Source organism: Eschrichtius robustus, chromosome 4 (assembly GCF_028021215.1).
Source record: "Eschrichtius robustus isolate mEscRob2 chromosome 4, mEscRob2.pri, whole genome shotgun sequence".
In the NCBI taxonomy this organism is placed as follows: Eukaryota; Metazoa; Chordata; class Mammalia; order Artiodactyla; family Eschrichtiidae; genus Eschrichtius; species Eschrichtius robustus.
Genome location: NC_090827.1, coordinates 75,957,471 through 75,971,238, shown reverse-complemented (window position 1 = coordinate 75,971,238; position 13,768 = coordinate 75,957,471). Strand labels below are relative to the sequence as shown.

Below are 13,768 nucleotides of genomic sequence, written 5' to 3'. Positions count from 1 at the left end.
GCTTTTCCAATATCCATCCTCCCCTTCTTTCTTACCAACAGAACCCTAATTTTTCTCAAGGCAGTACTATGTCCAATTAAAAAGACTCACCTTCCCAACTCCCTTGCAGTTGGGAGTAGCCATGTGACCCAGTTCTGGCCAATGAGATGTAGGGGGAAGTCCCTAGATGGGGGCCTCCAGGAACCTTTTTTACAGGGAAAAGTCTTAGCTGGCATTTCCCTTTGCTTTTTCCTCTTTTACTTGAAATGCATCCATCTTGCCTCCATAAACACAAGAGCCACATGCTAAAGATAGGAAAGTAGGAAGATAAAATGTCTGCAAGTTCTTGGCAATCTTAGGGAGCAACCTACCTGCTGATTTCTTATGTAAAAATAATTAATCAATTAAACAAACATACAAAAAGCCTATTTGGTTAATCCATTGTAATCAAGTTACTGCTCCATGCAATCAAACACAATCTTAACCAATGGACTGCTAAGATGTTTAATGTGCTCTGATAGAAAATGGATGCAAATCGACTGTAGAGTCCCTTAGAGCAGTGCTGCTTAAGCTTTCACGTGCATAGACACCACCTGGAGAGCTTGTTGAAAATGCAGATTCTGATTCAGTAGGTCTGGATTAGAGTCTGAGATTCTTCACTTCTCACAAGCCTGCAGCTAATGCTGATGACGCCAGTCCTGGACGACTCTTTGAGGAGCAAGGATTTAGAAAATGACAGCTCTGTTGGCAGGTGGCTTCTATGTTGAGCTATTCTGTTTTTCTTTGATATGCTTATTATTCAGTTAAAAATCTGCAGAGGACTCAGTGCATTTTCAACAAAATGTTAAGGTTTTATTTAGAATATCATTTTAGAGACAAAAAGCAGTTCATTTTGTTTAGCAAAATGAATTTAACAAATGCATTTAAATAAGGTAAATTCAAGACTTTTGTGGATTTTTTTCCTTAGTTACTTGATTTTCTGCCAGTGGAAGTTTCTGTCTTCCAGCCTGAGTGCTTTCCAAGTTAATTCAGCTATAATCCAAGGAACTGCTTTATGGAATCTGAATAACTCAAATTCCCTCTGCATTCTCACTCAATCTCAATGTATTAAATGAAACACAAGGAAAATGACTTAGGGAAGTAGAATTAGAAGGAATGTTTCTCCCTCTTGGTCATGCTATCTTTTCAACAGAGGCCTTGTCTGTTCTGAAATGGATGGTGAAAGTAAATTGTTACTGGGAGGTGATGGTCAAAAAATAAACTTAGATGGTTTTCACACCATCTGTCATCATGACCCAAAGGAAATGCAAGCCACACCACTTCCAGCCAAGCCACTGCTTTACACAGAAGCTGCCCATAGCTTCCTATTGTTATTTTCTTTTCTAGTTATGTACATTAAAAAAAAAATACAACGTTGTGTTAAATAGCAGGACAGCTAACAGAGGAGCATATGACACTACACTGAAAAACCAAAAGAGCTTGATTAAGCCAAGGAGAGAAACAGCAGATGGTCTTCATGGAGGGAAGCCGCCAATGACCACCGTCTCCTCAGTCTGTGACGGATCTGCACTCTGAGGGTAGGCCTTCTGATAGCCGCCACTGGGCCAGGCGCTGCTTGAACCATTTCTGGAGGAGGGAAATGTGCAAAATTACCTGTCACATACTGAAAAACTGAAATGTCCATTCCCTTTCTAAAAGTAGCTTCTGTGGCCCAGCTGGAAAAGAGGAAAGCAAGAACTGAGTCCCTGGGGATGGTTCTTCTCATTGTGATACTTATATTTCTGCCTCAGGACCTTTGTACATACTGTTTTCTATGCTTAGAATATCTGACCTTCATTATTTATCTGATGATAAATAATCCTCAGGGCTCAGCTTAAATAGAACCTTCTCAATGAAGCCTTCCCTAACCATTTTATCTAAAGTAGATTCTCCATCCATCTCCTATTCTCTATGTTAATACTTTGTTACCTTCACAGAACTTTTAATATCTGTAATTAATTTACTTGTGTATTCACTTGTTTTTAATCTACATTTCCTTCTAGAATATGAGATCCATGAAAGCAGAGTCTGCATATCTTACCGTCATTAGCCCCTAGCATAAGGGCTTAACAGAGATTAATAAATGTTTGTTGAATGAATAAAAGAAATTGAAGCATCTCCTTGATGCCCCAGATAAATCTGTATGGCTGCTATACCTCATCAATGTGTGATAATCTCAAGGGCCTTGGTCATCAGTAGCACTTAGTAAGAATTTGTTGAATAAAATGAATGAAAAACTAAGCACTGAACAACCTTGGGGCACTCCTTTTTGAGGATCCATGGAGTAGTCTAGACCAATCGTTCCTGCTCCAGGGCCACTGAACAGTGAGAAGAGAGCAAGTGGGATTCCCAGTTTACTCAAAATCTAGCTCTGTGTGACCCAAATATTCACACCTTGCAAAAGTGACCATGGATTTAGGAAAAGCCCCAGATGGGATACTTCTAGACAAGGTACCATGTGAGGGCTAAAACATATTTTATGCATTTTAAAATGTATGTAAAGGCATATAGATCTGCCTTTATTATACCCCTGAAGGGCAGGGGATTCTGCAAAGTGGAGATAAGGAGACCCATGCTGGGGAATAGTCTGGGGTATGAACCAGGTTGGCCAGGAGGAATCTGGATTTTTAAACAACAACATTGAAGAGGCAATAGTGAAGAAATAGAAGCAGCAAGCATTAATCCACATGGGAGAGGATGAGTAGAGGGCTGTGTGGGAAGGCAGGACCTCCAGGCTTTATTCTCCTGTGCTTCCCAACCTTTCACACATCATGGCCCACTTTGAGAATGAAGACGTTTTCATGTCATGCTGTAGGTGACCACTGGGGGCTCTGCAGTCCTGGGCCCTGCCAACAGGAAGCTCTATTGTAACCAACTGGCTCTGAGAACTTGAGGAAGTTAGAGCGCCAGTCAGCTCAACTGTAAATGAAGAGGTAAACTTAGGGGCTTCCTACCGTCCCTTGTAGTGTTTCTAAAATTTACCTGTTCTAGGGGTCAGTAGATGAGGGGACAGAAAGGAAGCAAAAAGAACACAGCTGTGGGATAGATGCCAGACCTGGAATGTGCTGATGGAGATGGTATGGTGAGAAACACCTAGAGGGCTCTGACTTAGCACAGCCAGATGCAGATTCAACCTCTGAACAAACAGGGTGGGTTCTAGGGCCATGCGTGGGAAGACCTCATCTCTGCGGAGATCTAGGGAGTCAAAAGGCATTTCAGCATAAGCCCAACATGAGAAGAAAGGGGGAGAACCACAGGGGAAGGAGTGCTTCTAAGGCTCAAGGTCTGTAGAGCTAGAAGGGAGCGAGCCCACAGCACGGTCTAGGGCTCTGCACCAATGCTCACCTGGCTGAACAGCAAGGGACCACGCCTACAACTCCCCCTAACTGTTCAACAGTTTACACACTGAAGTGCCTAACAGCTGTCAAGATCAGTTGTCTTATATACCTTTGTACTGTGGGGTGGCAGCAGAGAAAAGTAATCTAAAGCCAGGGGCAGCAGACTACTCGTAGGGAAGCCTTCTCTTTGGGGGTTGCTCTCTGGGTGCCATGGTTCACTCCTGGGGATCTCCAACCTTAAGGAGAATACAGAGCTCATGTATCTTTGGTGGCTTTAACCAACGTTCTACTGCTAAAGGTGGGCATATTTGCTTCTGTGATCCATGTGTGTGTTTAGTTAACTCTGGAATCTGGTGTGAGAGCAGCATAGTTCCAGTTTCATTAATGAGGTAGCTCTGCAGGGGTTTCAAGGCTACAAGGTCTGATTAAACAGAATTTCCAGTTTCTAGAGCTGAATAAATGGCAGAGTTTTACAGACTGACTAATTAAAACTTGGAGGGGGAAAGGCTCATTTTCTATCAGGATTCATTTAAGACAAAATGATTGAGCTGGCTTCATTCAGAAGAGCCACCCACATCTTTATACTAGTAATGAAGCAAAATATTAACGTACAGTTACTGAAAATAACTTCAGCAATGACCAAATCTGTGAATCGGTGAGTTGGCATCCAAATGCTTAATAAATTGAACCCTAGCATTGGGGGATGGGAGGAGGTTCAAGAAAAGCTCAACTATTTTCCATAGATATATATTTTTTAAATCACATATGTATATAATAATTTAGCAAACCAGTTGCTCTCCAACAAAAATCATTAAACACCTTGCTTGCTTTTTTCACCTCCGGAGCTGAATCTTATCACATCTCACTCACATCAATACTAATTTTCCACCTGGCTTTCTCCTTCTCTTCTTTGTTTCAGTCATCCCCTGGGAAAGACATTCATCCCTTGCTTGCTTATGAATGGATGCCCTCATTAGCCTTGCCCATTCATGGAGATTTATTTACTCTGAGAGAACAGATGATAATTAGACACTGTGATGGGGAAGGGGTGAGGCAAAATAATATTGTTCCTGTCCTTTTCTCTAGTAACTAACATTTCATTCTTTTTGGGAGGAGACCTTTAGAGGTCTTTATTCCACTGATAAGACATCTAACAACTAAAACCAGGGTTCTAGAAAGAGCCCCAGGACATCAAGAGGGGATAAAAATCCTGGAAACCAATCTAAGAACCAATGCCAACTACACTGGGATTGAATCAGTGATAATAGAAAATGGAAGATCATTCTAACCTCCCAAGGGGCTGATAAGAGCTTTCCCAGCCCCTTCTCACACTGACTTCAAAATGATAAAAGACACAGGGGTCGGGATTCTGTAAGGTTTCTCTAATTTAAATATAGGAGATATCTAATTACTGTCATGAGAAAAAACCCATTCTAGGACCCCAGCAAATGCACCTTAAAAAGTTATTTCCATTACAGCATCCTTCACCTCATTCTGGGTTCCTATAGGTGTCCCTCCCCACCCCCCCCCACCCCAAGTAGAGAACATTGTCCTACAGTGGGACAGTTATAAAGAGGTCAAAGCCCCCAGTCAGAGAATATTTCAACATTTTAGTCCCTCTTGCCTTTGCCAAAGTATCAGCAGTGTGAATCAGCTTGAGTTAACTATCTCATAGGAGCATCACATGCTTATTTTTCTTCTCCTAGTGTTACTTGTTCTAGGAAAATGAATACGAATCCAATTCTGGAAGTGGGTGGTATTAGGCATAAGGGACCAAGCATAGGAAATAAATATTATTTTGGCTTTGATGACCTTTTCTCATGGAAAAGGGCAATGCTAACAAATAAAAGAAACAGGGGAAGTGCTGATACCAGACACTGCTTATGTTTAGGCCCAACAAACCTGGCCTCCATCAGTTATTTAAAGGGTCCCTACAGGGAAACCATTCTCACCCACCAGTGACATGGGGGTGAGAGGGTTGGGAAGGGGTTAAGGGGATGGGAGGGAAGGATGGGAAGTTGGAAGATGAGATCCAATCTGGTAAGGGATGACGGAGGGTTACGTAGGAAGCCTCTTTCCCTGAAACTGCTAAATTTTGCCTCTCTCTGAGCTCTTGGGTCTCAGATGCTTCCCTGTGGTTGATGCCAGAAGACAGAGGGGCAAGCCGAGCTGTGGCAATCTCAGGGAGGAAGAAGGTGTTAGCCTCGCGGCAGGAAAAGGAAGCGAGGAGCCCTGCTCTGAGGCTGACTCATTCTCCCGAATGCTTACTTCAGGGCTGAGTGTACCATTTGCTCATTTGAGGATGGGAGAAGAGAGGGGGATGGGAGAAGGGCTGCCTGAAAGGGGCAGAGGAACCTGCTCTCTAGGGGTCTGAATTGGCTGACCTCAATTATAGAAGGGTGCCCTCTCTTTCTTCCTGCCCCTAACCTGATCTCAGTTCAGTTCTCTCGTATAAGGTGAATCTTGAGGAAAGATTGAACATAGGCTGAGATGACTCATTTACTGCATGGATTTTTTTTCAGGAAGAAATAGAACATAAATTGAATTTTCAGTGCTTCCCTCCCACCCCACCCAGTTGTTTCCATTCCTTTTCTGTGGAGACAAAACAGCATGGTAGTGAAGCGTCTGGGCCAGGGGGCCAGACTGCCGGGGTTCAGATCCCAGCGCTGCTACTCCCCAATGGTGGTCTTCAGCAAGTTATTTAAGCTTTCTGTACAATGGGGCCAAGAGTGCCCATCTCATAGCATTGTTGTGGCAAATAAATGATTTAATACTCGGAGAGTACCTGGAGCAATAGGCGGCAAGTGTCATCTGTTACAAAGGCCAGCATAATCATTCTGCTTTACAGGTAAGGGAATGACAGTCACTTGCCAAGGGAGAATCAGGCTAATACGGGGCCCATGGTAAACCCACAGCCTTAAAGTTGAGTTACTGTCTCTGTGATCACTCCTCTTTTCTAAATATAGTATGGGATTGTAAATGACAACAGTTCAGCAGGCTGCCTCCTGGGGAGAGCTGGGGTTCTGAGAAACATGAGCTGTTAGACTTGGGTTAAAGTACATCACCTTCCATTAAGTTCTGGTTCTGGCTAGCCAGATATCTGTTCCCTTTGCAAAAGACTGATATGCTGGACTTTCTGTTTGACCTAGGAGAGGGAGGATTTTCTGTGGGCAAGTTCTCCAAAGGCTTAATTAGTAAAAATCATTTTGGACTTGGGATCCAAAATGGATCTTGGGGTCTTGGTTCTAGCATTCACTGGAGCTCCCATTACAAGCTTTTAAGCCTCAGCTAAGTATGATTCATGATGAGGAGAGAACAAAATGTCTGAATGCTCTGGTCTATAAGATGGGAAGAATAAAAAAGTCTCTGCTTTAGACCTGTGACCAGAGGTGTGAATTGCTTTGGGCTCCCATGGGAGGAGAGGTGCTAGAGGAGTTCCAAGTGGCATTGTCATGCAGAACTATTTGTCTTTCCATGACCAAAGGGGAAATAGAAGTCAGAGTTTAGACAGGGATTTAAAAAAAAAAAAAAAAAAAGGTGCAGGAGCCAATACTGCACCTACTGCACCTAGTGGTTAAAAATCATGGGCAGTGTTGCATTCTCTACCCTAAACAATTTTCAGGATAATAGAGGAGCTTTTAAAATAAATAAATAAATAAATGCACTTATGGTGACATCTTTTTCCACTTCCTTCAGTTGTAATGTCAGATGTCTACCTTCTCAGAAAACTCCAGAAAAGGACCCTAAACCTTAGAGCCGTGGAATTTTTAAAAACCGGAACCAAATCTCCCTGGCTCCGTGCAATTTTAGCTCTGCAGCTAACCGGAAGCTGCAGCGCGATGTGATGCAAAGAGCGTGCTTAACGACCTGTGCCATCACGGCAAGTCTCTTCCTCTGAACCTCAGTTTCCTCGTTTACCAAACCTGAGGACTGAATTTATAGCTGATCACTAAGATCCCTTCCAGCTCTGACACTCCCGCTGAGAATAGATTTGAGGGCGTTGGGCTCAGAGGGCGCACACTGCCCCTCTCCTGGAAGGTTTCGCTTCCAGCCCAGAGGAGAAAATAAACCCGGGAAAGCGAGACAAAAGTGGGCCAAGGGACGCTGCTCCCAGCCCGGAGGGAGGAGAGAGCGTTTATCCCGAGCTGTAGGGGAGAGTGGGAAAGCAAGGAGAAGGGAGGGTGGGCGTGGGGCTTCTAAGCAGCTCCCGCGGGAGCCACCGGGCTGGGGTGGAGGGACAGACCTGGCGCCCGTGGAGCCGGGAAGCTGGGATGCTGCGGTGGGAGCGATGCAGGTCTGGGCTCCCGGGGTGCGGGCAGAAGCGACGAAAAGAGCCGGCGGAAGGAGGCCAAGAGGGAGCCGAGGGCAAGGGCGACCCCCCCACCTTCTCGAGATCGCCCAGGCGAGGGTGGGCGCGGCGGGTCCCCGCGGGCAGGAGTCGGGCGCGCTCGGGGGCTTACCTGGGTCTCCTCCTCGGAAAGGCCGGCCTCGGCCGCGATCAGGCACAGCGTGGTGGGGTCCGGGTGCTTGTTGACCTTGTTGAAGTTGTACTCCAGGATCTCCACCTGGTCCTCAGTGGGGCCGCTCGCGGTCTCCGCAGACATGGTCCCGACACGGCTGCGGGAGAGGGAGAAGCGGCGGGGTGAGCGAGGCCCCGGGCGGGCGGGACGCAGGGAGGAACGGCGATCCGGGGCGCTGTCGGGCACCTTCAGCCCCCGGGGCTGTCCCCGCCCGCGGTCGCACGGCGCGCGGGTCCCCGGCGCTGCAGGCTGCTGCGGGAGCCTGCCCGGGCTCCTTCCAGGGGCGCGCGCCTAGGGGTCCCGCCGCTGAGCTGCGCGTCCTTGGGCTGCGCTCCTGCCCCGAATTTTTACAAGTTTCCCCGGGGTCAGTGGTCTGGGGTGGTGGGAAGAAGCTGACGCCGCGCCCTCCCGGCCGTGAGCCTTTAAGAAAGGAGTGGAGGAAGCGCGGCGGTGATTTTGAAAAGCCGTCTTCAAAGCTTCCTCCTGGGAGGAGCTGCCCTGGGTACAGTCCTGACAGATGGCGTGGCTGGGCAGCCCCGAGTCCAAGGCGGGGACGCCTCACCCGTGCGCGCCCTGCCGCCTCTAAAGCAGTTTAGCACTTTGCAGCCCTCGCCAGGGAGGGCTGCACACCCCTACACCTCCTTCAAGGAAATGACCCACAGGACAGAAGTTACTTCTCAAAGTTGAGGAAATGGGGGCGGCGCTTTTAATCTCTTCCTTTTACAGAGGTGAAGATAGGTCCGCAGTGATTTACCCCTGCAGTTCCTAAGGCCGGGAACTGAGCATCAGGAGAAAGTTCCACCTGAGGGCTTGTGTGAGTCACTCTAAGATCTGCAACCTCCTCCTCCATCCCTTCACCCCCGATTTTTCTAACTAAAGCCATGAGTCAGAGGCCTCCAGCCAACTCAGCTGTTCACTTCCCAGCGTGGCCTGGACATTGTTCCACAGGGTCCACCAGAGTCCACTTCACTATGTTCCTCGCTAGAAGAGGCCTTCCAAGATAGAGCCAAAACCCAACTGAGGATCTACAGCAGCTGTCTCTGAAATCAGACATCCCCTCTAGCTGTATTAAAATTAACTGTAAAGTCAAGAGAATTGGCCGGTAACCAGCTTCAAGGTCTCTTGTATTTCCTTGCTTTAGAGCCAAACATTACTCTAGCAGATCTGGGGCAACATGACTTCCTGCTACATCTCATACCTAAGTAGCCTCTGAAATGGGACCAAAAAATGGCAGATGTGCACCCCTCCCCTCCCCCCAATTTAAGATGTATTGAGGTATAGGAGGTTAGAGTCTTCAAGTTCTTGGCTGAGCACTTGGTAGAGATAGGTCAGCTCTTGCCATTGCTGACGGTAAAAGACAAGCACAAGTGTGGGAATCACGTTGGTTTGTTGTTTTAACAAACAATTGCAAAATCATCCAGCACAATCCTGAGTAGGTTTTGATGTGGTTTGTGCCTGGGGATGAGCCACACTCCACTGATCTGCCTGCATAATGTCCCCGATGCCGTGGCAACCTTTTCAAATGTGACCTGCATCCTGGGCTCCCTAAATAAATGTCTTTCCCTCTCCTCTTGGTCACCTGAAGAGGCTTCTCAGGTGAGACAAGAAGCCATTCTACTGTGAGAGATTCTGGGCTTAAGCCAGCTGTCAGGTCATAGTGAAATCTTCGTGATTTTAGGGAGTTCTGTGCGCCCCCGCTTAATCTGTCCCCGTGATTCCTGTCACAGTGCTGAGGAAGGACGGGGTCAAGCCAGATCGTAAATGCCTCTTCTCCTGTTGGCACCATCTCCCCCTTTCTCTGACACAGAACTTCAGAGCTGGAAAGAAGCTTGGTGACCAGCAACCGAGAATGGAAAGCCTTGGCTTCAGTTTCAGCCCTGTGCTCTTCTAGACCCTTCTCAGCGGGCCATTCTGTCTTTAGTTTGGCACAAAAAAATCAGGAGGGCAACCGTGTAAATGCAGGCAGGGGCTTGTTGCTGTTTTGAATGGGCTTTGACTGCCCTCGTAGGATACCAATTCCAGTCAAAGCTGCCCACTGGAACCACCCACCGCTGCGAATTTTGCCTGAAAAAACAAAGGAGAGGGGAAACTGCTGCCTCTGATTTTATTCCTTGCCCTAGAAAGGTTCCATCTAATTCCAGTTACACAGTTATGCTGGCTCTTCCAGGAAAATTTTTGCCGCTGCTTTGTAGACTCCCCAGTCCTTCAGAAGTGTTCATCACATGCACAGATTTCTAAACTGGACTCAGATTCAAGGACTGTTCTACATGTACTTCTTTCCCTCTTTCGGTTTTTTAATTGCTATTATATAATTCATGGGTGACTCATGTTCTTACATTTAATCAGGTGCATTTTTCTCTTACATTTTTGCGGCTCTCTGTTACAGGACTTTGTATGAGGTTTCATGGATAGGTCCACTTGACTTTAAAGTACTCCTTGGGTTAGTTGGCTGAGGGCCATTGGACTTGGTTGGCTGCTAAGGAGACTTGTGGGAGGACCATTTGAAAGTACCTACTTCTCTAAGGTACACTAAACAAACAAACTTGACTTCTAGAAATGAGGATGGAAGATCTAACCACGATAGAGATATCTACCTGTTATTTCTCCACAAAACTCAGCCTCTGTTATTTCAGCCCTCTTTGGTTGACATGTGTTTGCTGCTGCTGCTTCATTTCTTCCCTCCCTCTCTTTCTTTCAAAGGAAACTTACAAATCAAATCACCCTAGTAACCTTGGCCTTATAAAACTTCTCAACTCTTTCCAGTAAGGAAACTGTTGAAAATTATCTCTGAAGGTAGTCTAAACAATGTCAGATGAAAAGAACTAGAAATATTCTAAAGCTTCTTAAACTTCAATCTGAGCACAAGCTCTATTGTTGCTGTAGTTATTAATATCTTATGAAACATTCAAAGAGTAATTTGTCCTGTAGTTGTGTTTTCTTTTGTGATTGGGGGAAGACAATGCGTAAACATTTTCGAGAGATTAAATGAAAACTGCTGGCTTTTTTCTAAATTCCAATGCCTGGGTAGACAATGTGTGCCAATATGACAGCTTTACCTTTGTCCCCTAATCCTGTAGTCATTTATTTTAAAAGTATCTACCTATATGAACCAGCTCACGAAGAGTGCTACAAACTGGAACCTGCAGAACTCTCTTTGGGCTCACATTTACCATCTTCTCCTCCCCAACCCAGCCATTCTGACCTCTTTGTAATGCCGCTAATTCTAAACCGAGACAAGAAGATTATCAGTGGCAGATACTCCTCATAAACAATCCCATGGTGAGCTGCCCAAAAGCAAAGAAAGCAGATGGATCATTCTTTAGGGGTGTCTCCCAATTTACTTTAGCCTGAATCTCCTTTATGCTCACTGTGGACTTTCTGGAAGCAGTGGGCTCTTGAAGTATTCTGTGTTTTCTTAAGTGAGAAAAATAATATAGCACCACTTCCCCAAGAGAAGTGGTGGGTCTTTGGAAGTGGATAGAGTTTCCTCACTTGTCACTGACTGAACTACTCTGGATGGGGTTTGAGGGGGGGATCACCCAAGCTGTCAGCGTCTCTCAGAAATTGACAAATGGGAGTGGAACACTGATCTGCTTCCCCAGGTTAACAACAAGGCTGTTTTTAAAAGAAAGGATTTTTTTGTTTTTGTTTGTTCTTTAAATATGAACCTGGTGGTTAATATCCTTAAGCTTAGGATAGTTCTCATGCCATGGCTGGGCCTCAGATTCACCTGTAGAAATGTGCAAGCACACTGTTGACCTCCTGAACCAAAACCACATTGTAGGAATCCAGCATGGGGGAGACACAAAAAGTATCTCAGCTCTCACAAGAGTTTGCAACTTAATCATTAAAATCAACTGTAAATGTTTAGAGCTTCTTATACCTTATACCGTTAGGATGCTTTAAAATATCTTCTAACTCTGATGCTGTATATCATCTCAACACTTGAGTAGACAGTATGTTGAAGTAGTTTTAAAAGAATAAGCTTTTAAAAATATACATTGGAGAGGAAATTTAGACGTTATGCTATTTACCTTTTGTATATATGGTCAGGAATGTGGAAATTGTCTTTAAAATTATGAATTATTAAGAGAAATTTCCCCATGCTTTCAAAAATTCAGAAATAATATAAAACTCTTTAAATGTTTTTTCAGAAAAACCCATTCTTTTGTTGAGATCAGAGTTTAAGAAAGCAGGTCATCAAAAGAAAAATTCCTTCTACCTTATCATACAAATTTTCATAATTGATTTAGAAGCCTAAAATTACAGTGGAAGAGACTTGCCAACCTTGACAAATGATTGTCCTCTAAATTCTTAAATTTTCCAGTGAGGGAAATGCTAAAGTTTAAGTTATTATTTATATAGACAATTTATATAATACAACTTAAAACTGAACATTAGATTATGAATACACCATATACACATAGTGTCATTGCTGTCTTCAGAGAAACAAGATTCCAAATTTAAATAGGAAAAAACATTTTTTAATGCTATATTGATTCCAGTTTTACATATTAAAAAAACTGGAGGAAAATACAACAAAATGTTAACAGTGTTTATATCTAGATAGTGAGACTACAGATGACCTAAAATTTTTCTTCTTTTATTGTTCTGTTTTTTCACATTTACTACCCTGAAGTTAGAAATTAAAACTTTTTTCTTAAAAAATTATTCCTTTTTTAGATTAGTTCCATCACATATGTATGGATCCCTAAAAGACCTTTATTTTTAGTTTTTGTATTTTTGAGATACATAAAAATTATATTGTACTGTATATAATTCTTTTGTTATTGCTTTGTTCATCAACATGTTTCCAAGATTCATTCATATCTCAGCATGCAGAGAACTTCATTCATATTCTGTGCTATTTCCATTTAGTGAATATATTGCAATGTATTTATGTCTTTTCCTGTTGGTGGATATTTGGGTTGTTTCCAGTGTTTTGCTATTATGAACAATTTTCTCTGAATATTTTTGTATATATCCTCTGAAGCACATCTAGGAAGGCTTCTCTAGGAGTGGAACTGGTCATAACGTATGTGACTAGTAGCTTTACAACATTATACCAACTTCTTTTCCAAAATTGTTGAACAAAACTATACTCCTATCAGCAGTATATAGCATTTCCTTTGCTCTACATGCTCATCAATGCGTGGATTGTCAAACTTCTTAATTTTTTTCCAAAATTGTTATATATTCTTTTTGTCCATGAATAATATTTAAACCTACTTGAAGCTATTTATGTTTCCATCCTGATTAACTTCTTGAGGCTAAAAGGTTCCATATGTTTACTATTTACTGTAAAAACGTATTTCCTGTTCCAACCCAGAAGGAGATTTGAGGTATTTTTGGAGGGTTTAGACTCTGTCTCCAGGCTAGCTTGTTATTTCCACTGGTCACCAAGAGCCATACGGAAGATATATGTAAAACTAAGTACAGCAGACCTTTTGTCTGTATAATGCTAAAGATGTTACTCTCTTCCCTTCTACAGAGCTCCTGGGAGTCAGGACTTGAATCTGCACTTAAAAAATGCGTAACCATATCAATTTATTGTCCCCCGCCCTTAAAGCGAATATCAAAGTCTCCAGATGAAAACCACAGAGATGGATTTAAAATGACTGAATAAGGAAGAAGAAAGGATGTAGGGATAGACAGGAAGTGTAAAAGAGAGAGATTATTCGGCTGTGAGCTTAAAATAGGATATAAACATGTGAAGTCAAATAATGTGCTCAGTGTTTGAACTGCAAGACCGTGATCATGGGGGTGCTGAGTTCTAGTTCAAAAGCAGGTCGCCGTTAGTTCTTTCAGTTTCGTTCATAGTTCTCTCTTAGGAATCGGAATGTAATTAGTCCTGTTTTGTGGTGGAGAAAGGTTAACTAACTTATCTACAGC

General features: G+C 43.8%; 1 protein-coding gene across 1 annotated transcript; it reads right to left on the bottom strand.

Moving 5' to 3' along the window:
* Positions 1–809: 809 nt before the first annotated feature.
* HOPX (HOP homeobox) lies at positions 810–8,155 on the bottom strand. Its single transcript, XM_068542892.1, has 2 exons — positions 7,817–8,155; positions 810–1,605 (listed from the first exon to the last, which is right to left on the bottom strand). Exons 1-2 carry the CDS (start codon positions 7,958–7,960, stop codon positions 1,528–1,530), a joined length of 222 nt encoding a protein of 73 aa, XP_068398993.1. The 5' UTR covers positions 7,961–8,155; the 3' UTR covers positions 810–1,527.
* Between the last annotated feature and the right edge of the window lie 5,613 nt (positions 8,156–13,768).

Bases quoted from the DNA above. Each gene is read 5' to 3' on its own strand.
- HOPX (XM_068542892.1), bottom strand. From the start codon at position 7,960: ATGTCTGCGGAGACCGCGAGCGGCCCCACTGAGGACCAGGTGGAGATC. The intron at 1,606-7,816 runs GTAAGCCCCCGA...TCCCTCCTCCAG, and splicing joins TTTCCGAGGAGGAGACCCAG to AAATGGTTCAAGCAGCGCCT.